Below are 23498 nucleotides of genomic sequence, written 5' to 3' on the forward strand. Positions count from 1 at the left end.
TGTCCATCCAAGATTCCTCTTATCCAAGCATAATCCAAGTAGATTCCTCCAAGTGAGGGTTTTTATAAACTCAATTTTGATGGGGCCTCTAGAGGAAATCCAAGCAACTCTAGCTATAGCATAGTCATTAAAGATTTTAAAGGTCATGTGGTTGCAGCAAAATCATCTTCTCTCCCTCAGTGTACTAATAACAAAGCTGAAGCTTTGGCCTTGCTTTTTGGTTTGGAACTTGCAAAATCACTTTCTATATCTAAGTTACATGTTGAAGGGGATTCATCCATTATTATTAATGTGTGTATTAAACATCGTCTATATAATTGGTCCATACAATATATATTACATCAAGTATGGTCTCTTCTTGATTCAATCTATGAATGTTACATCATGCATATTTATAGAGAAGGCAATCATTTAGCTGATTGTCTAGCTAATTTGGGTATTGACGGGGTTTATATTAACTCTTTACTTTCCCCACTTAATCTCCTTGATCTCCCCAACTTGGTAAATATTATGACAAAAGAATATGTTTAGAATAAGACTAAGTCCTTATATTTTATTTAATAGTAAATCATGACTTCTTTCTGATTTCACGTGTTTTTTTCTTTTATGACTCTCACTTGTTCTTTCAAGATATTATATGCAGGTCAAAGTCTTGCATTACACTTGCATCAGATGACTTTCTAATATCATGGTCTTAATTGAAGTTTTGGATGTAGATTAGTAATGGTAATCTCTGTAACAGTTTTTGGTTGGGCTCTGGGTCTTGTCTCTGGCACCAATCAATGAATTGTATTCATATGAGCTTTGGGCTCTTTGTAATTACTAATTTATTGATCTAGGAATCTATAGGACAAGATTCATTAGTGTTGATAGATACTCTCTCTTGATGCAGTATTTCTTCTTCTGCATCCCTTTTTTGTATCAGACGATGACCAGAGTTTTTTTTTTTCTGGTTCTTTTCTCCAAGAACTTTTTTGAACCAGTTATTATTAATATAAGTATAATGTTTCGCCCAAAAAAAAAAAATTTATTATTATTGCAAGCACAAAAGTGTGCAATAATAAACAATTTATATTACTTGTTTTAATTATTTAAAAAATGATATTTTTTTAGGCTTATTACCAAAATAAAAATACAAAAATATTTTTTCAACAAATACAAATTTGTTTTATTCAATATTCTAGAGGTTTAGATATCTTAATATTGTTTATTTTAATCTTGATATTTTTGTTTAATAAGAAAGATACTTTGTATTGATTATTTTATTTATTAATAAATGGAGAAAAATATTTGTATATTAAAAAAATATTTATTTACTTTTTAATATTAAAAATAATCTTACATTTAAGTTTGTTTAAATTAATTAAATAGATGAAAGGTTTTTCAATTAAAAAAATTAAATATTGAGAAATATTTATTTTATTATTTATATACAAAATAATTTTAAATTCAGTAATTAATTTTTTCCAAATATTAGTATAATTTTTTTTTTTAATGTCAAATGTTATTATTGCATTTAGATTTTTTCTATTTTATTCATTTAAAGATATTATTTTAATTAGAATAATATATATTTTTACAATTATAATATTTTATAATTTTAATATAATTAATTTTAATCATTCCATTTGATGTCATTTTATCTTATGTTATTATTTATTTTGATTTTAAAATTAATTAATAAAAAAGATAATTAGTAATAATTATTTTAATCATTAAAAAATAATTAAGCAATCTTCAATCTAAACATTTTTCATTTTGAAAAACTTTTGACATTCATTTACATGCCAAAAAAACAAAATAGAAAAAGACTAAATATAAATAAAATATTACATTGTTTATTTTAGTGCTATGATTTTTTAAAATTTAATTTTTCAATAGAATATGCATTTTTTATAAAGTTTTAATATCAAGACATAATATATATATAAAAAAATACAATAGTTTATTCATAAATTTTCGTCTTCATCTGAATACAATATTTTACTAAATTTATATTAATTCTTTTGAAATTAGGTACTTCTCAGCTTATTTTACCAAAAAATATGAATTAAATTTTTAGATAGGCTAGTTAAGAGTTTTTCAAATAAAATTTAAAATATTTTCAACCACCGTAAATGATTTTATGCCCTTGATTAGAAGATTTTAAAATTTAATAATTAGAGATATGATATACTACTCTCCTAAAAATATGTTATAGCTATATAAGTGAAGTTTTTCACAGTCAAGTTCTAGAGGAAATACATTTCATTACCGTTTTCCCACGTAACATTCCGGTTATCGTATCGATTCCTCGATCTTCACTCTAAATTCTTGGTCTACATAAATATGTATATAATGTAATAGCCGAGATTGGACTATAAAAAATACGCATCAATATGTAGATTACCCCAAGGCCAATCCAATTCGCACGCAGGTTACATATCTTTGTAACTTTTAGCGATTTCTCTACCTATGAACATTTTTATTTTTTAGAAATTATTCATATCAAACTATTGTAACGATGTCTAAATGATGGCACTTGTGAAAGAAATGTGAATCGACATTAGTTTACAGCAGCTCGAGCTTTTGGATTATCTCAAAGTCTTCTGCAATCAAATTAACGACATCTGGTAAGACCTGTTAAATAAGATGGAATAACATTCTTTTTCATGATAAATCAAAGTTACACCAGATAAGAGTGTCGTGGGTACGAAACATTAGACTACAAGGTTAGAATTTATAGCTAGAATTCCGAAGTCCTTGGATGTTGTAATCCAAGAGATCACAATTGCTGAACGATAAATTTGAACCTCGGCTCTGTGCCCATCATATCATACCGTAGCATTTAAGGACACAGAAACAACTACTCAATTATGATGCAAGAAAGGCCAATGATGGTCTGAAGATAATGTTTCCTTGATTTTCTCAAGCCTGTTAAGAATATTCAAAAAAGAAGGCCTGTCGTCGCCGTTGCTACTCCAGCACTCCTCAATCAACCTTGTGGAAACCAAGACATGAAATATAACTCATTAATTATTAACATGCGTAACTTCGGTGGCTAAAGCCTATAAAAGCGCCGAAGGAAATCAAAATAGTTTTTTTCTATGCGAATACCCTATTCATTATATCTCTTATGGGGCAAACTAACAGTTCGGAAAAGACAAACTAGAAAACTATGGGATACTGATAATCATGAAATGAAAACTACATTTCTTACGTTTTTATCTCCGGAGTGTAAGTTTTTGCCCGAAAGAGTGGCCGGTCCCCTTTGGACACTATCTTGGCGGCTTCATATGCATCATAGCTTGTAAAAGGTGGGCATCCTTCGAACATCTGCAAATCAAAGACTGACAGTGATGAAAATAAAAAATATAGAAAGGATACCTAACATCAGATCACTTGGAGTTTCAACTTAAGCCGATGAACTTCACTTTTTAAGAATGAAGCAGTCGATACAAAAGAAGATAGAAAACCAGAGTTGTAGTTACAGTACCTCATAAAGAATCATTGCAAAGGAGAACACATCAACTTTTGCATCATATTTCCTATGCTTGAATACTTCTGGGGCCATGTAACGGTCTGTATTTACATTTCAAAAACTAATATTAGACAATGCCTTTTGTAATCAATACTCATTTTTAACTTCACATATCTACAAAATCAAACGATTATATAGCTTTAGAGCTGAGAGTAATGCATGCTCAGGCATGCAATGTAATTTTTAAGAAAATAATCTCAGGACAGGTTTCGAACTCACAGCTTCCAGTTTCTCCAGTCAATTTGTACATATCCTGAGCATGTTTCACCTTAATCAGTTTGCTTAGGCCAAAATCTCCAACCTTCAAATGATTTTGATTCACCAGTAGCACGTTTCTGAAAATCAATGAAAAAATCACATCAAATAAATATGGGAAACTGAAACATAAAAAAGTACAATTTACTAAGCAAACAATGACCTCACAAAAACCAATTTTCCCTCAAGTTGATCCTTGAGGCAGATGCCTCATCTGACCAGTCACAAGAATACACAAGATACAATTGCTCAAATCACTGAGGATCACTTATGCCACAGTATTATTCCATCACAATTTGATCAGAATTCCTTGACAAGCTTACCTTGGCTTTAAGTCACGATGAATGATGACATTGGGCTCATTATGAAGGTAGGCCATTCCCCTACAAATAACAAATGAAGATCAAAAATTAATCTTTTCATAGCAAGAATTTCTACTGATACAATACAGTAATTGGTGTTGAATGGTTATTCGGATTCCTAGAGAACTTTCAAAAATAAAGACCCAAATGCCATGAATAGGATAACTCAACAATCTTTCCAAAACATAGACCACTTGTGCTTATTTTATCTCAAGAAAAGAAACAGAAAAATCTTTTTTTTTTTTAAATGAACAAGAAAGAAATTTATAACTTTTTGTTTTTTACAATGCTATGGAAGAAAAACAATCCACACTAGAAAAGTGACCAGCATCGACAAGAGCCAGTAGCTCACTGGTATTGCATCCAGTATGCACATGGGAGGTCCGAGGAATTCAAGCTATTTGACACAAAATGACATGCTATAAACCCTAGAAAGCTAGAAAACCCGAGTATTAAAAGTAAAACCATGACTTGAGGGTAGAGCATTGTTAGCAGACAAAGTCTTAAATATAATTTAATATGTTTATAAACACAATAATAGTTGTTTATAAGTTTATATAAACAAATTGATTAAATTCCCATATGCATTCTTCTTATAACTTTATACCTGATTTGTAACCCCCATAATATATTAAATACCAGTCACGCCAACAGATTATCCAGGTTCCAGACAACTCAACAAGCCAGAACAGACGAACGCAATCATTAGTGGGTGTTTAAAATAAAATGATAATTTAATGTAGTATTAAACAAAAGAAAGGATACTCCTTATATAGAAGTTTACAGGAGATTTTTCCACAACAGTAATAACAAGTACAGACAAAAATGGAAGTTTCTAAAACTAGCCAACATTCAGAATAGTATGTTACTAACTGAACTACTTAAATGACCATTATAAGCTAAATATCACAATACTATTATAATAGTCTCCCTTAATGGTCATTTAGTTATAATATTTCCAAATGGGATACTAAAAAGGACACAATACAATAGGCAAACTAGGGCACAAGTCTGTTAAGAAGAACTTTCACAACTAGGGCATAAATCTGGAAATGAACTTTGCATCAAATGATTCTCATTATATCTCAGTTTTTAGATCAAATATAAAACCATAAACAGAAATTTCTAATTGCTATTATGATCATAAATGATTACAAAATAACCCAGAATCTTCAGAAAGGTTTACATCTGATTTTCCCTAATTTTTAAATAAACAGATTTAGGCACAAAGATACCTCAGATTTATTTCTGCACTTGATGAAACCTATCTGTCCAAAATGGAAAGCATTAGACTCCCAAAATAACTGCCAAACAATCTATTCTAGTTGCTCCTTGCAGTAGTCTCTCACAAACTCAGAAATGGATCATCTGCAGTAGTGAATGTCCCCAGATCTGAGTCTCCAACACTGATATTGTCCCCAATTTGGCCTCCAAACCTGATCAATACTTGTATCCCAGAACTAACAATGTGCTAGGATTTCACAAACCAAAGTTCTTCCACTGAAACACACTCTTTTCACTAGGGAGAGCCCTCGTGTCTCACTGAAATCATGGATGTTTAAGGGTTTCAATCCTTGAGCCAAGTTGCAACAGCAATAAGAAAAAATCCTAATCACACAATGAACTCTAAATGAGCCCCTTAGGATGTTTCATAGCACCTTCTAAAAAGATGAATCAATCTCCACCCTTAATATTCCACCTTCAATCCAACTCTCCAAAATAAAATACTAAAGTTAGCACCAATGAAACTTTTTGAAGTTGGGGCCCACTTTAACTTTTTGTGATATGTTTTATAAAGTCACTCAAGTTGCCTAAAGAGACGTACCTAACTTAAAATAACTTAAGTTCACTTGGAAACAACTTAAGTTCACTTAAGTTGTATCATAAGACATGCAGTCAACTTAAAATTAGAATTTAGAACAAGCTGAGGACTTCGTTTCTTGCCCAATGATGCTCTACGTCCTCTTCCAAGGAAAGGACAACCAACTGTTGTCAATTGTATTGCTTTGAGTTGGGTACATTACATCAGCTTACTACCCTGCAAAAGACTTAGCGTAATTTATTGTTCATTTGGCTACGAAATCATTGAAGGCTGACTCATCCTTCTTTGAACACTCTGCGACATGAGCCTGTTATTGAGACCCTCCCTCTATTTAGAGACACGGAAAATGAGATAAAAAAATAGCTTTTCAACAAAGCGTGATTTTTTATGATAAAAATCAACATAAACTCTAAAACCATGATTTAGGCAAAATACCCCAGGTCGTTGCTTTAGAAAATCAACCACAATCTCATAAAAAAAAATCAAGCAAAAACTATAATACATTTTTAGGAACACTATTCACCCTAGAAACCTTATGCATGACTTAAAAACTGTTGCAAGAAACCGCAATTTTATCAAAAATCTTTACAATGCTGTCAAAGACATAAGCCCACCATTTTGTGAAACAATTATCCACCCTTATTTTGTATCCAAAACTGTAATTATCCACCCTTATTTTGTATCCAAAACTGTAAAATCACACAATTTTCAAAAAATCATCATAAACCAACAAACCCACAACAAAGAAAACAACAGTTTTTTCAGAAAAAATCGAGCAAAACCTCCTCTTAGATCAAATAAATTACAATTTGTTCGGAAAAAAAAATGCAAAACCCCGCACTACCATTGCCATGCAGTACTGTAGCAGTGAAAAAATCCTTCAGAAGAACAGAAAATACTTTTCTTTGCACCAACAACAAAACCCACAATTTTTTGATGAAAACAATCATAGAAAACTTTATCACACAATACTAAAGAAGCCTTGCACACAACACACATCCAAGAAATGTAGAACCCATGTTAAACTGCAAAAGAAAAAACTGATCAAAAAGATCTAAAAAACCCAATTTTTGCTGAAGCAAAAAACAAATTAAAAAAGCTTTGAAAACTTTTGGAAAAGAATTTGAACCACAATTTCAATTAAGTAAACTGGCAATCACACGTTTAGGGTGCAATGGGTATGCCGAAGAGATATTGAAGGTCAATTAGAGAAAAAAGGTAGGTGTATTTTTTTCATACAATACCATAACCCAAAAGTTAAACACAACCCTAACCCTAATCATAACATAAACCTAAACCATTATCCTAATCTAACAATAATAAAAACCCTAATTTTTGTCATAAAATAAAACCATATTCCTAATTGTGACCACAATCATTACTTTAACCTTAATCCTAATCAAAATCGTAACCCTGACCATAATAGTATTAACCTCTTACCCTAACCATTATTGCAACTCTAAACCTTATTGACAACCCTAACCCTAACCCTATCATAACCCACACATTAAACCCTAATCCTAAACAAAATCATAACCTAAAGTTTAAACCTAATACTACCCCTAACCATGGCATTAGGGACTAGTATAAAGTGATTCATACTATATTGTATGAGGTTTGAACTTATAATTATATACAACAATAGTTTAAAAATAATAAACATAATTTTTTTGGAAAGTTGCACATGAGGATGTTGAAGAGCAACATGGTGCAATGGTTGGAAGGTGCTCAAGCGGAAAGAAGCCAATTTCGAAAAATTGCAGGTTTGGCATACAAAATTTGGCTTCCCGCAGGACAAGGGATGATGGTCCCATGGCAATAGCAACCGATGGGTTGGGACTTTTTGAAAAGAAAGGGTTAAAAAAATAGGTTTAATAGGAAAGGAAGGAACCGGGAGGTCACTATGCGTTGGCAAAATGATGGCTCTTTACATAAACAACCAAGATTTGGTTTCAAGCAAATAGAGCATTAGTTTTGGAGGCTAACACAACCTACACCGATATCAATTTTGGACCAGAAACCAATGGCAAAGGAAACCAAACAGGGTGTGACTTGCGCGGGTAGCATCTATACAACTAAGCAATCAACAATGGCTAGAATATTTGGCCTTCCTCAATGAGAAAGCCCTAGTGGTTAAATGGCTTGGCCCATGGCCTTCCCTGATTAAAATTATCACATGGTTTAAGGATAATTGGAGTAGTTTTAACTCTATTAGAACTCTTGTGAAAGGGTTCCTACTAGTGATAATGGATACCAAGGAAGATAGGAAGTGGATTTTGAAGAATGCGCATATACTATAGATGGAAAAGGTTTGTTTGTTAAAGAGTCAATCAAGACAAGGAGGAAGTGGATGAGGTTCTGGTAGGTTCAGACTCCACAATCTACCCCAGGAATATCAGGAAAAGGAAACCCAAGGCTAATAGGCAAATCATTAAGTAAAGTAATAAAAATCAAGGAAGCATTTGACCCTGTGGATTTCACTATCTACTCAAGGATTCACGTGTGGTGGCAAGATTGTTATGAAAAGCCAACACATGTGGGTAAAATCATAGCTCTATGTCACCTTTTAGGATCTCTAAACCTATTTTGGTCAAATCTCATTTCTCTATCAAAATTCAACTTTTTCAAAAACTAAAAATACCATTTTATAGATGTCAGCGTCAATATCATCAATATATAAATTTCATAGTGTTTTTATTAGTTATAATATGTTGTAATTTCAAAATATTATAAGTAGCTATTTTAACATTTGAGAAGATGCTCACTCAAATAAAAAAATTAGTAAATCATATCAAAATAAATTAAAATTTATATTTATCTCTAGAGGAGATAGTCATCTTCAAGAATACGTTTTTTTTTAAAGGTATAGATTTGATAGGGAAGTTTTGACGGGAGGTAAAAACTATTGATTTCTGATAGATTGAACTTGAGTACTCATAGAAAATAAAATATACATCAAAAACCAATATTTTTTTTTGTTCCCTAGCTATACATGTTATCTATAACATATTTTATACCTATAACTTTAAAAACTGAATAAATTCTTACTTCATTTTTTTTTTAAAGTTATAGGTATAAAATTCATCAAATTTCACACATTTCATCAATTTACATCATCTTCAATTTCTAAGCACATATACCATTTTTATGTCGTTTAAGTTGAACAATTTATGTTCTGAGATCCTTTTTCTTTATAAAAGGTGACACAAGTTTGTGCTTTTACCCATGTTTTCTTGAGTTCAGAAAAAAGGGAATGGAGGCAACCATTAATGGTGGAAGGTGAGAGGCCCAGAGAGGACCAGGAAGATCCTATATCCATAGGCAAAGGTAAGAGCTTGGAATCAAACTGTTTAAATAAAAGGATTATTCAGCTTACAAAAGGCAATAAGAAAAACAACATTTCCTAGAATAGAATGCAAGATGATGAAAAATGGAGCTTTTGTCAAGATAAGGAAAAATTATATTCAATGAGACCAGAAAACTAGTTAAGGGCATTAACGACAAATTGTTTGATCAGGAAAGGATGGAAAGTTCAAGAGTCGAGAGCGATTGTTGCTTGGTACCCTATATTAAGGAAACTCATTTTGAAGGTAAAAATGATGAAACAAGGATAATAGGAGCCCAAATGGCTCGAGCCACAGATCCAATCAAGAAGAATACAAGACAAACCTCCTAGGAGACCAAGGTTAATAGGAATGAATTGGAGAAAGGGAAAGAAGTTACAGTCAGTGATTTTCAGTAAAATGGGGCTTCAAGCTTTGTGCGGGACTTGGTACCTGTTATTGAACAAATGATTTCCCTGCTGGAGAAGGACCTGATTCAAAGAGAAGCTTGTGATAACAACCTCTATGACAGTAATCACTTGTGGCAGGGGGATTTTCATCTCCCCTCTCCCATAAGGCAAGAGGTACATGAGACAAGCCAGCTTTTCAAGGACATCAAGATCTCTCTAATCAGGAACTTGGAAGATAAATGGGAGGAGGCAAGAGATAGTGGTGATAATCCTTATAAATTGGAGGAAGATTTGGAGGATGACGAGTTAGGATTATTAGAATCCCCTACAATTCCAAGACAAGGGGAGATTATTCAAACTCCATCCATGATCACTAAGCCAATGGTGGGGGAGAAAAAGAGGGGTCCAAAAACCAATAGGATGAAATTAGAGCAGGATGGTTGTGCAGCAGACCAAACAAAATTGCTAAGATCAGGAAAAGGCTATGCTTTTCCCTGGCTGCAATGAGGTCCCTATCATGGAATGTTAGAGGGTGCAATACCCCTAACAAAATTCGCCTGATCAAGAGACCTTGAGGAGGCTAAACTAGAAATTTTTCTATTACAAGTAATGATGAAAAACGACATTAATTCTTTCATAAGTCATTTTGGTAAATGGCACCTAATATGCAAGGGTTCAGATGGAGCTTCAGGAGGGCTAGGAATAATGTGGGATGAGAACGTGGTGGAGGTCTCTCTAATTATTCAGGCTACGAATTGACAATGGGTGGAGGTAAAATCAAACCAACTTTTCTCTACCTTCTTAACATTTATGGGCCAAACAACTCAAACAGGAAGATGCTCGCTTTTTATTAGGAGGGGACTTAATACTATTACGAGCTCCAGTGAGAAATGGCAAAGGCTGGGCTGGAAGGAGTTGGAAGGATTTTAATGATTTCATAATAAGAAATGGACTTGTAAATGTGGAGTTCAATAATGGGTACTTCACATGGATAAATAGGAGAGAAGGTTTCCTCAACATAACTGAAAAGTTGGACAAGTTTTTATTGTTTGAAGATTGAGAACTAAGCACATAGGCACACTGCTCTAAGATCCTTTCAATTTCAGGATTACATCACTTTTCCATCTCTTTTAGGATACAGGAGGATTCCACCCCGGACAGGTCTGCCTTTAAATTTAAAGTTGTGGTTGTAGGGAGAAAATATTTCGGAATTATTAAAACAATGGTGGTGTTTTGCCCCATTTAGAAAAGGGAAGACAGCCTTTGTTTCTTTAAAAAGCTCCAATTTTTGAAGGAAAGGTTAAAAGTGTGGAACAGGGAAGTTTAGAAGAACATATTTACTGAAAAATTCAGGATTGAGTCCCAGGTGGAGGATTTAAATTCTAGAATTTTGAAAATGGAATGACTGAATAGGACTTCAAATTGGTAAACTTTCTATCCAAGTAGTATGCAGAAATTCTTTCCAGGGAAGAGATTTTTTGGAGGCAAAAATCCAGAGAGGTCTAGTTGAAGGATGGTGATAGGAATACAAAGTTTTTTCATGTCTGTGAAGGTAAGGCATTCTTGTAATAAGATTTTTTCCATTAAGGACAAGGAAGGGAATTTGTTATAGGACAAGGCAGAAATATGCAAGGAAGCAGTAAGATTTTTCAAGGAGATTTTTGACAGGCTTTTTATGGAGCTCCCTTCAGATTAAGGGCTACTAGAAATTACCTTTATCAAATAACACATAAAGCTGATATAAGCTTAATATTCATTCATCTAGGTCTTCAATGGGCTTATTCATTTCTCAAATTCCGTGTGTGAAATCTTCCATTTTTGTCAAAGAGAATATTTTAATCGGCCAAAAACACTATATCAACTAAAGTTGTACTATTCAAAGAACAAATTTATTAGTACAGGTGCCATTTTCCCATAAGGTGTTCTGTAGAAGTTTTCTACGGACTACTGTTAGTGTTTCCAATAAATTCTTCTGTATCTTAGTCAGCATCTGTATTGGAACACTGGTCTAGAAAGAAGCATTCAAGCTTCCTTTGCTGTGAAAGAACCTTCAAATAGCGGGAACGCTAAGATTATCAAATCATCTATAAACAGGACATCTGAGAACAGAAACTAAATCTGGTGGTGATTGTTTTCCATCAATATTCTGGCAGCTACAATAAGGAGACAAGTGTCTTTCTTCTTGAAGGACAAGTACGCTATTTCATTCCAGATGCACACTAAATCAAAAGGTTGAGACATTGTTTTATTTTCTGGTTCCATTTCCAAGAAAAATCTGGCGATATTGTTGTTCAAATAAATTCTGAAATTGAAATCTGAGATGTCCACAATTTTATGTGAAAACACTTTGATGTTGGTAAATCTATAAAAAAAAAATGCCCTCTTGCATAAGTGGGATCTTTCAACAATGTTCAAAGCATTAAGTCAATTACGAGGTTGCATGAATCATCACAAGAGCACATATAGCTATTGAGATTTTTGTCATAGCACACAAAACAATGAATTAGCTTGCCCAAGGTTCAAAAGGTTATTGAATATTGTGCACTGATGCCAAATGTTTAAAGTACTACAATGTTCATTTTATGTGATGTCCCCTATCTGAAATGAGATATTAATAATAGAATTAAAATATATATAAATTAATTATCAAATTAATATAATGAAATATAAATTAACTAAATTTAATTAAAGGTCAAAAGATATGTAATGAAGAGTTGTGATTCCCTCAAAATAAACTCATTTGAAAGGATATACAGAGGAAGAGGAGATCAAGGAATTAAAGAAGGATTAATAGAAGAAAGGAATGCGAGGAAATTAAGGAAGTGACTTTCAAAAGGTGAAGGGCTGTGACTATTCAAATGGGTTGTCACTCTTCAATAGAGCTGTGACTCTTTGGAAGGGTTGTAATTATGAAGGTTGCGACTCTTCAAAAGGTTTATGAGTATAAAGTGCCATGGCTCTTCAAAGGGGTTGTAATTAGTAAGGTTGTGACTCTAAGGCATACATGAAGAGGTGTGATCTCTCTCTCAGATGAGAAGATATAGGATAAAATGAAATGGGAAAAAAGAAGTAGACGAGATCTAGTGCAGATTTAGCGCAGAAGTATTGTAATGTCCCCTTCTCTGCACTAGCATTAATGGCGCCTAGTTGATCTATCTTTCCATCCAGATAGGCTAATGGCATGTGATTTAGGATGCCAGCCAGTCACAAGAGTTTTGGTTTCTGTTGAGGAGTTTTTTAAATGCGAAATCCTAAGGCTAAAAGTCACTTTATTTTATTGAGTTGAAGTATAAAGTACTTTATTGTTTAAAGTCACTTCAGGACAAAATGACTTAAGTGACTAAAAGACGAAATAGTCTTTTATCCCACATTGCTAAGAGGTTTGTTTCTCCCCACACTTCGAGGTTATAAAAGAAAGCTTTTACATTGGGATTCACACCACAAATGGATACATGTTATTTTATAAATCCCAAGGTTGCTTAGATGTGACTGGATTTCCCTAAGGACAAAACCCCTTGGGGAAAGTGTGAAACTATACACAAACCTAGTGCAGCACAGTTTACTATCAGATTTGGAATTCGATTTGGAGTTTAGGCAAGAAGTTGGAACTACTGCATTAAACAGGAAGAGGACTGGTCAGTGAATGGCATTAGCTTCTATAGAACACCAGTTTGAAGTGGGTCGGCATTCAAGGAAGCAAACATTTCCAGGTCAGAGTTTTGGTAAGGTTTTGCATAAGTGTGATTTCCTCAATCTGCGTTTTACACAATGGCAGCGTACCTTTCCATTCAGAGGAGATTACGGAATAGTTAGACAAGTACCCACCTGCATTGAGTCACTCCCACGTTATTATTTTGCACGTGAGCACCGTCCTATAGGATGGAAAGTCAGGTATAATAGTATGACAAAAGCGGCACTGGAGGTAACTATAGCAGAGACTTTGCATTGCAGTTGGTATTTGGAGAATACGGTAGCTTATTGAGAAGTTACCACACGGAGGGGATTCACTGAGCAATACACAGCTTGGGCATTTAGTAACTACAGCAGCATTATCTTCACCTACAGTATGAGTCGGGTTCCCTCGACTGCATAGAGTCCAGCAACAGGTGGCAGACAGGTTAAGTATCTGGAAGCATTGATGGACTGGGTGGTTGCTGCCTACTCAAGTTCTTAACGGTATTCACCATGTTCGGGTCTGTTCATCTTTACTCACTCTGCATTGTTTATATTGCATATCTGACGATATTGTAAAGACTGTAACCGCATTCTCAGACTCTAGCTTTAAGCTTATTGATTCATTGACTTGAATATAAGATATTAGTATTAAGTTCTGCAATCAATTTCTAATTCTGATTTGGTTGAAGTACTGGAATCATTGTTTAGCATGTTCATTCCTTAGTGTTAGCCTCATGAAATAGTAAAGTGATGATATAGTAATACTTTTCTCAAAGAACTCGTTACATTACAACTGTTTGACGAAATTCTTGTCAGTCCTAGTTCGATATTTTTTGGTCCAAAACAGCAGAGATAATTACAAGTATAAGGAGGGTTCTGAAATAAGACTTGAGAAGGAAGTAAATAAGAAGAGGATATGCAGATTTTAAATTGGATATGTGCCAATTTGAAAGTAGTCCAGACAAATTTCATTAGCGAGAGGTAGTTGAAGATAAAATAAGGAGTGAAAGGGGGAAATAGTTGTTGTCAAATAGACGTATTTTTATAACTAAAGAATCTGACCCTTTCATAAGGGCATTAACAAATAAAAGGGCATGACTCCCTACACTCAAAAGGAAATTTTAAGGATGAGAAGGTTTCGTTTCAAGAAGAAATCAAAAAAGGGAAAATCATTTGGGAGAATAATATTATTATTCTCAAAGGCAAAAATCAAAAGTAGTATTAATACCTCACAAGATAGGTATTTTCTGCAATGGAATTGACCATGCTACATCATACAAAGGCAAGGGATAAGTCATGTAGTGAAATGGACCATGCTACATGATACAAAGGCACAAGTCTTGTGGTGGAATGGGCATGAGCTACATCATACAAAGGCAAGAGTCCCATGATGAAATGGGCATGAACTACATCATACAAAGGCAACAAAATAAGGCCTGTGGTGGAATGTGCATGAGTAACATCATACAAAGGCATTATTTGTGAAGGATAATCTATATGAATTAATATTTTCAAAGGCAACAATGAAAAGTAGTATTAATACCTCACAAGATAGGTATTTTCTGCAATGGAATCAACCATGCTACATCATACAAAGGCAAGGGATAACTTGATAAGTCATGTAGTGGAATGGGCCATGCTAGATGATACAAAGGCTTAAGTCTTCTCATGGAATGGGCATGAGCAACATCATACAAGGGCAAGGGAATACTGCTTGTAATGGAATGGGTCATGCTACATCATACAAAAGCAAGAGTCCCACAATGAAATGGGCATAGCTACATCATACAAAGGCACTATTTGTGAAGGATAATCCATATGAGAAAATTATCATGAGAATCCATAATCATATAGGCAAACTACATTACACTAACAATATAGTCAATTTGGTTATTGCAAGACCTAAATCAAGATTTATCTTGTTATAAGGCATTTAAATTGGTAAAGTTTATTTCTACCTACCTTATACATCCTATTTTAATGGGATTTGAGATTCTAGGAAAAACATTAGGGCAATCCCATAATTGGGACATTACATCTTGGCATGATGCTAGCACATAAGGTTCAACATGGCAAAACACTAGCACACAGCTATCTAAATACAATTACAAGATAATTCCAATATCCTCAATCTCATGTGTTATCTTAGGGTGTGTATATGAGATGAAGCAATATGTTTGAACATTCAACAATGTAATGTTCCCAATTTTGTCGGCATCATAGTTTCAGGGATTAGCCCATTATTGTGATCCTCGTAGGCTAATTATTGTGGATAGAGGATCTTCTATGGCAGTGGCTTGGCTTGGGAGGGTCTTATCTTCTCCACATCTCAGTAAGCTATAGGTTGGTCTTCATTTGGCTCAGATCAAACTTCATTTGGGCTTAGTTTTGTGTACTTACTATTTGTGGTAAGTTGGTGTTGATCGAAATGGACCCTTTCTAATATTGAAAAGAGCATTTGATCACATGGAGAAATAATAGGTATGACTCCTATTTTAGACGGCACATTCAAATAATGAGTATTTTTGGGAGTTATTATATTTTTAGTTGCTAGATTATTATTAATTATTAAATGGCTTATTATAAAGTTATAATTTAACTTTATAATTTCACTTAAGTTGAGAGTTGAGTTATCATTGGAAAGTGTCATTTATTAATTAGTTAAGCCAAGTCAAGTGAGAGAATCTAATGGAAGCTTCTAATTAATGTTGTGTGGTGAAGCTTCTTGAGTGAAGTTACATTTTGGCCACAAAAGGGAATTTGGAGGTTATAAATACAAGCTCATTTCATTGGCAAAAGCACGCTAGGATAATTTATTTGCTTTTGTTGCCTTTGTGGCTTTTTCTGAGTTTTTTGAATTGTGTTCCCTTGCTGAGGTAAAAGGGTTTGTAGCTGAGAGGTATTTGAATCACTGCTGAGGTATAGTGATTACAATTATTCTGAATATTTGCTGAGTCTCATATACTGTGTTTCTCTGTGGCTGGGAGATACTATTGTTGCTGAGAAGCTGAAGTTTAGGGTGATTGAGCTTTTGGTAGTCTGAAATTCTGGAGTTATTCCCTTCTGTTATTTTTACTGTGTCTAGGGAGCTCTTCATTAGAAATGGATGTTGAATGACTGGTTTGAGCAGTACATTTGGGAGTGGGCATTTGAACTACTCACTTCTGGATTCGACCTGCTGTAGATAATGGGCAACACCTTAACTACTGCTGATGCCAGCATTTGGCACATGATATGTTGGGAATTATACCTCCCATATAGGCATTTCTTCTGTTTGTTTACTACACTCTACTGAGCGATCATATTCTACAAATTTGAGCAGCAACTAGCATCTCTGGAAGGCTGCTTTGACCCTGCAGACCCACTATCACATTGGGAAGGCCTGTGTTTACCAGTTAGAGGCCCACGACCATATGTTAAGAGGGCTGCATTCCATTTAGAGGCCTGCGTTTATGATTTACAGACCTGCATTGTGAATTTGGAGGCCAGTGTTAAATAAATTGGGCCTGTGAAGACTTTGGAAAGGATTCTGGAGGCTGCAGACTGCAAAATCAGGCAGTGTTTGGGTTCATTTAGGATCTGCAATCCATTGTAGAGGCCCTGCGATCGGGTTTAGAGCCACTAGAAAAGTCTGTACCTGGACAAATTCTTGGAGGAGTCTAACCAGGTTCTTTGTTAATAATCATTGTAATTTCCTGATAATGTTTAAGCCCATGGTTAATAGCAAAAAGGAAAACTGTTTAGCATTTAGCATCACTAGTGTATGTGTACTATCCCTTTCCGGATATTTTACCAAAAACCCGAAATATATACTTGCAGATTTAAATCTGAACAATAAACCAATATCCAATATAAATTCCAGAATTTAAATCGATTTCTAATCAGCAGATTTGCATGCAAGAAAACTTAGAAAGATTGTTTATTCCTCCAATATTCAGAAGTACATACATAAACCAAGAATTAACACAACAATTCCCCAAAATGCGTTATTGTATTATACAACAGCAATACAATAACATGCAACAATCCAAGTAATCCAATCTTATACACAGAAATAACAGTTAGATTGGAAATATAAATAAAACCTGTAAGATGGCTAGGTTTGCATCCAACCTTCAAATGCTTCTTCAAGGGTTTGCATCCTCGAAGAAATAACCAACAACTGTTTCCAGCTCCCAGATTAAAATTTGTTTTAAATATTATATCTTCTCATGTGGAGCTTGTTGTACCTTTATCACTTTTCCCAATGTGATGCACGCTCTTTTAAGCAATGTGGGATAAAGCACCTTTTTGTCCTTTAGTCACTTAAGTGAACATAGTACCTTTATGAATAAAGTGACAAGGTAAATGAACTTTAACAGTCACTTAGTCAATAAACCATATAGCCATCGGGCATTAAAATAACTGACCAAATGAACTCTGATAAGCATGTGTAATAGCTCATTGGAAAGCTCTCAACGAGATGCTTCCAACCCAGCACTGAGGTACCAAAAATATTGAGCTCTAATTACTTACTAAAAATAGTAAGCATTTGGACAACCTGCCAAAACTGCTCTGATGGGTCTAGAACTGGAAATGTCTAGGCCAAATCTCGAACTAAACCCCGTAAAGAACCTTTTCGCCCTCGAAATCTAGGCGAAGAGAGCTGGCAACACAGAATTATAATGTCCCAAAAAGAGGGGACATTACAAAGCCTCCCTTCTCAAAGATTGCTTGCCCTCAAGCAATCCGCACATACCTGCAGAAACCAAATGCCAGGATCCCATACTCACCTCGAAAATGAGGTTCTACTCCTCAGCCGATGTACCCCAACATGCATCTTCCCAAACTCAGAATGATGAAATAGTATAGTAGGAATCAATGTGCCAAATAACTAAATGCCAGGATCCCAAGGCTCACCATTAAGGGTCACTAATTGCCATATGTTGTTGCCCTGTGTACCAGTACTCTCAGTCAAAATAAATGCCTCACTCCATGAGTGACCTTGCGAGTCTCTACTATCAAGTGAAGATGGGAGCTCGACAATATACCAATATCCACCACAAAAAGATAACACCCAAACTCTCCTCCTAGCTTCCTGATGAAAGGCAATACATAAGGATGCTACCCCTGGACCCCAAGTGAGAACTCGTGTGTTGTCTTAGATACCACTAACTAGCTCCTATAATATTTGCACCACTGTACCATTGTACCACTCCTGCAATATCTGTACCGATGACAACGACAACTCCGACCAATCTGAATCCACCCGATGTAAGATACTATTAACACCTAGATCCACGATCACCCAATACACCATGTCAAACCTGTCATCATCTAGATCCCAAAACAACCGAACCCCAAATCCATTTGCCATATAGAGATAAAAACATCTAGGAGCGTCTATAAAACAACATCTCTCTACAGCTCTCGCTAAACTCCCATGGATGTGATAAGTAACCAAACCATCATGCCAACCGAAACCATAGTCATCTTGTAACCATGTACCTATAAAAAAACTTTGTGACAGAAATAGCAAACCATGTTGGATACATATCAACGTGATGTATAACTGCTAGCTTTCCTTGCAAGTAATCTCCCACAAACAACTAAGTCATAAGCTTGCAGTCGCTAATCCCATCTTCCGAAGATGGTGAATACCCATTCCACAAAGGATGGTATAATTCTGGAACCAATCCACACCGATGCATCATCAAGTCTTCCGTGCGTGAGTCAAAAGAAAAATGATAAGCACTCCTTATTGTGTATTCGCAGTAAAATGCTCCAACCTTTGTCGATGGCTCATCACTAAAAACACTTGAATCAAGCAGCTGATCCCTCTAACTCTGAAAATCAACAAGTCGACATCCAAAATCAGCTACCTGGAATGAAGTGACAGATTTGCTTCCAAGAGATGGAAACAAATCAACATGAGAGCTATACTCCCAACCAGATGACACTCTGCAAATGCCCTGTGTGGATGACGAAGTAGTGTCGTGTACTATCACACAACTCTCAGGAGAATCCACCATGGTGACACAAGAGCTACCAGTAAATTGTTTTGTATCAACTGTCACGACACTAACCTCAGGAGAACTCGATACAACTAGTGGTTTTCTACTATCCTCCACCAAGGTACTCATCCCAGCTGAAACTTTTGTAACTATATCTGTGATAAATGTAACCACATCCCTACTACAACCTATGGATATAAGATCTTTATCAATTGCCTCTGTATGTAATTGTACTATATTTGCAGTTGGTGGAGACTGTGTCAAACTCAACTCTTCTATAAGCTTCTCAGTCTATAATTGTGACTCTTGAAGGGCCAACTGGGCACTCTACAAAGAGCACATAGTCACCTCAAGCTCATGAGTGAGCTTAGCAACCTTCTCCTTGTTTCCCTGCAATGCAACATAACAAATGCAATCCCACTCAAGAAGAAAATCTCTATTTGCAAGTAGTTGTAGGTAATTTGTTTCATCATTCCAATCGCTTCTCGCAGTGCATGTATCTCTACAATAGAAAAAACACTATCACCATGCTCATCTATCAAAGGAGTACCCCAACCATAGGTGGCCAACATTTGATGAGCAACATCAAAATGCTTAACGGTTGTGGCAACCATCCTGTCATTAACCTTCAATTGACTTGCTAAATGATGATCCCCTTGTGACGAAACCTTCCCACACAAATCTTCCGATTTGTCATCTGCACTGTGATATGAGGCTAAATCAATGTCACTCACCATATGATAAGCAGCATCATGTATGCTATCATCTAGGCACACCTCAATATTTAGGGTTCTATTGCTATGCACCTCATAGGATGACTCAACTGGTGAGGTAGAAGCTGCTAATATAATGGTATCTCCACGCACTTCCACTTCCAAGGTGACTGCGTGTCCATCCACATCATGATCTTGGGATTCATTGTCATCAAATGAATTTCCTGATTCATTTTCTAAGGTCTTATTTTTGCTCTCCATAAGGTCAATTGTAGGATGGTCACTAACTGCTGGAAATTCATCATAGAGGCTTCTAGATATTCTAGAGACCTCTTGTTCCTCTTTCTCTTCATTCTGTGATGTAATCCTCTTAACAATGGAAACCATACATCATGCCACTTTGTCTAGTTTTGTAGGGTCTGAAATCAATTCATTCATCCTTTTCTGATTTTCATCCAACCTTTTCAAACTTTGTTCAAGCTTCTCCATATTCTTGTCCCACTGCCTTTAGGTACTTGAAGTAAACATGATTAACTAACTGATTCAAATGTTGAGGATTACGTGTCCACTGGTTTTTTGTCTCCAACCTGTAATAACAGTCCGCCAACTCAAAAATCCGTGGAGGGTATAAAACTTTCTGGAACCACTAGTTTCAGCTACCTGTGGGACTTAAATCTGAGCATGTCTCTTAGCTGACTACCCACTGTAATATTCTCTACAAGTTCTGCCCAATGTGTGCTGTCCAACCATGGCATGCGAATTTTGAGCAATCTGTGACACTTTTTCTTTAGTGTTTTGAATGGAAACTGTGCTATCTTCCCAAAATCTGAACACACTGAACTTAAATTTTATAATCGAAATGTTGGATGGATAGCTGAGAGGGACTTTTGTCAAACAGTTCCCAGACCATCTGGATGCCACTGTAATAAAAAATTTTAACTACTTTGGATTTTTCTGTTAGTTTTGAAACAACTGAATAACCTCTTGTTTAAACAATGAGAGACCATATAGCAAACAGTTTGCAGATTCTTTTAAGAAGGTGCTAATGACTCTCGTATTTCTGGAAAAATGATTATATTGTCTTTTGATAATCACCATTCCGTTGAAGACCACTGTACTGCTCTTATATGCAGGCAATATATAATCTTAGTTATTTCTGGAGCTGTATTTTCTACAGTATGTGATACCATAGTAATAACCTGGGACTTAAATTTAGATCAAGTGCTAACTAGGTTCCGCAAATCCCTGTTATATCTTATACCACTGTAATATTCTGAACGTGAGTTAAATGATTCAAATGCTCGTTATATGAAAGAATATATTGCCAAGAGGCATTTAGTCAAACAGCTCTTAAACAAACTGAATACACTCCAATTTCCAGTTTAATAACTACACCAGTTCAGATCACAAATTCAGACTTGTACCTGGGTGTTTAGTCAAGAGTTCACAAGTGACAAGTACCTCCACAAATAAATTGGTTCAAAATATACATACCACTGTCACACAACTTCATTAACTAGGAACAGATGACTGCAACCACTATTAATCCAAGATGTTTAAACTCATGTATGCCGTCTGAGACTTTGCAATTAGAATATTAAATTCTTCACAATGACGAGTAGCAGACAATCTTAAATGCAAATAAAATGCAATACTAGTGCAGGAGTTCAAGATAACAAATGTAAGAATCAAGAAATGACAAACCCGGATTAATTGCCGCCAATGTTCAGGTCTGATGCCGTCGAGCTTCTTCCACCCAATATGGTCACTGCTGAAACCCGACTAAGAGCCGTGTGATGTCTGCTCAAGGTGGAGGATAATGGTCCAGTCTCAATCCCGTGCGGCCCACCTTGGAAGTTGAGTGAATTTGCAAAGGAAAATCACGTCCAACCCGAAGTCATAAGTCGTCTCAGGCATGCGGAAGCTCAACCCGAACTCCTCACATTAGTTCAACACCCTGCGTGGAATGATCAATTTCTCCCGCCGTGGACTGTGTGTTTGGGTGACGTTTGAACACAATGTGCTCCCTTCTAATCGCGTGTCTTCCCCTGACGACTACAGACCCCGACCTCTTGCCAACTTGCGTTATAAATTTCGTGCCCTTGCTTGTCACCCGCCTGTATGCCGACGTGTTCCAAAATTTCGTGAATCACAGTCGGGTTTCTCTTTTAGTTCACCGACCTCTCTTGCCAACCCTATTCCTGCCTCTAAAATATGCACTCTCGATTTTCCCCAATACTAAACCAGCGTCCTTCTATTTCTTCCTCTCAAAATGCAAAACTTAATAAAAATTCGAACACATACCAGTTTGAAAGAATCCGTACGCATGGCTCTGAAATTTCCCAAATACAGTCCTTAAACCACTTGCCAATTATGCCAATATTGAATTCCAAGATTGGAAAGATTGGGGTGACGTCCAATCAATTCCAAAAATCAAACTTGAGGGTTTTCGTCCTCAAGGTTTTCAACCAATCACATTGAAGCACCCAGAATTTAGAGTATTTAGTTCATAAATTCTCGTGTATTTCCACAAGATGGCAGGATTCTTGGCTCTAAGACCACTGTAGTATCTCTTTCCGAATATTTTACCAAAAACCCATAAAATATACTTGCAGATTTAAATCCGAACAGTAAAACAATATCCAATATAAATTCCAAAATTTAAATCAATTTCTAATCAACAGATTTGCATGCAAGAAAACTCAGAAAGATTGTTTATTCCTCCAATATTCAAAAGTACATACATAAACCAAAAATTAACACAACAATTCCCCAAAATGCGTTATTGTATTTTACAACAGCAATACAATAACATGCAACAATCCAAGTAAAATCCAATCTTATATACAAAAATAACAGTCAGATTGGAAATATAAATAAAACCTGTAAGAAGGCTAAATTTGCGTCCAACTTTCAAATGTTTCTTCAAGGGTTTGTGTCCTCGAAGAAATAACCAACAACTATTTCAGCTCTCAGATTAATATTTGTTTTAAATATTATATCTTCATATATCCTCTCATGTGGAGCTTGTTGTACCTTTATCATTTTTTCCAATGTGATGCATGCTCTTTTAAGCAATGTGGGATAAAGCACCTTTTTGTCCTTTCGTCACTTAAGTGAACATAGTACCTTTTTAAATAAAGTGACAAGTTAAGGGCCCGTTTGGTTGCTGGAATTCAATGGGAATAGGATTTAAAAATTAGAATTTGTTTGTAATTCTCTATTTGGTGCACGGAATAAGAATAAGAATACATATTCCAATTTTAATCCAAAATGTGCATTTGTCCATTCTTAAAAATACCTGTAATTGGAATAGACTGTTTCTATTCTCAGTTTGACTGTTCCAAACTGAATGCTTTTTTCAGATCCGTGTGCATTTTCTTCATAGACGAGACGAAATATTGATAATGGAGGTGGAACGATTG

The 23498-nt window shown here is 35.2% G+C and overlaps 1 protein-coding gene across 1 annotated transcript in view; it reads right to left on the reverse strand.

The window, feature by feature from the left end:
* Positions 1 to 2627: 2627 nt before the first annotated feature.
* The window catches only part of VIK (VH1-interacting kinase), a 142343-nt gene continuing 121472 nt past the window's right edge, over positions 2628 to 23498 (reverse strand). Inside the window, exons 7-11 of the mRNA XM_089807724.1 lie at positions 4099 to 4158; positions 3740 to 3855; positions 3476 to 3561; positions 3200 to 3315; positions 2628 to 2979 (exon numbers count right to left, since the gene is read on the reverse strand). Of these exons, the coding sequence (XP_089663850.1) occupies positions 2850 to 2979; positions 3200 to 3315; positions 3476 to 3561; positions 3740 to 3855; positions 4099 to 4158 (508 nt within the window). The 3' untranslated portion in view covers positions 2628 to 2849. The remainder of the gene's footprint in view (positions 2980 to 3199; positions 3316 to 3475; positions 3562 to 3739; positions 3856 to 4098; positions 4159 to 23498) is intronic.

Source organism: Cupressus sempervirens, chromosome 10 (assembly GCF_028749045.1).
Source record: "Cupressus sempervirens isolate cs-2001-9-10 chromosome 10, ASM2874904v1, whole genome shotgun sequence".
Lineage (NCBI taxonomy): Eukaryota > Viridiplantae > Streptophyta > Pinopsida > Cupressales > Cupressaceae > Cupressus > Cupressus sempervirens.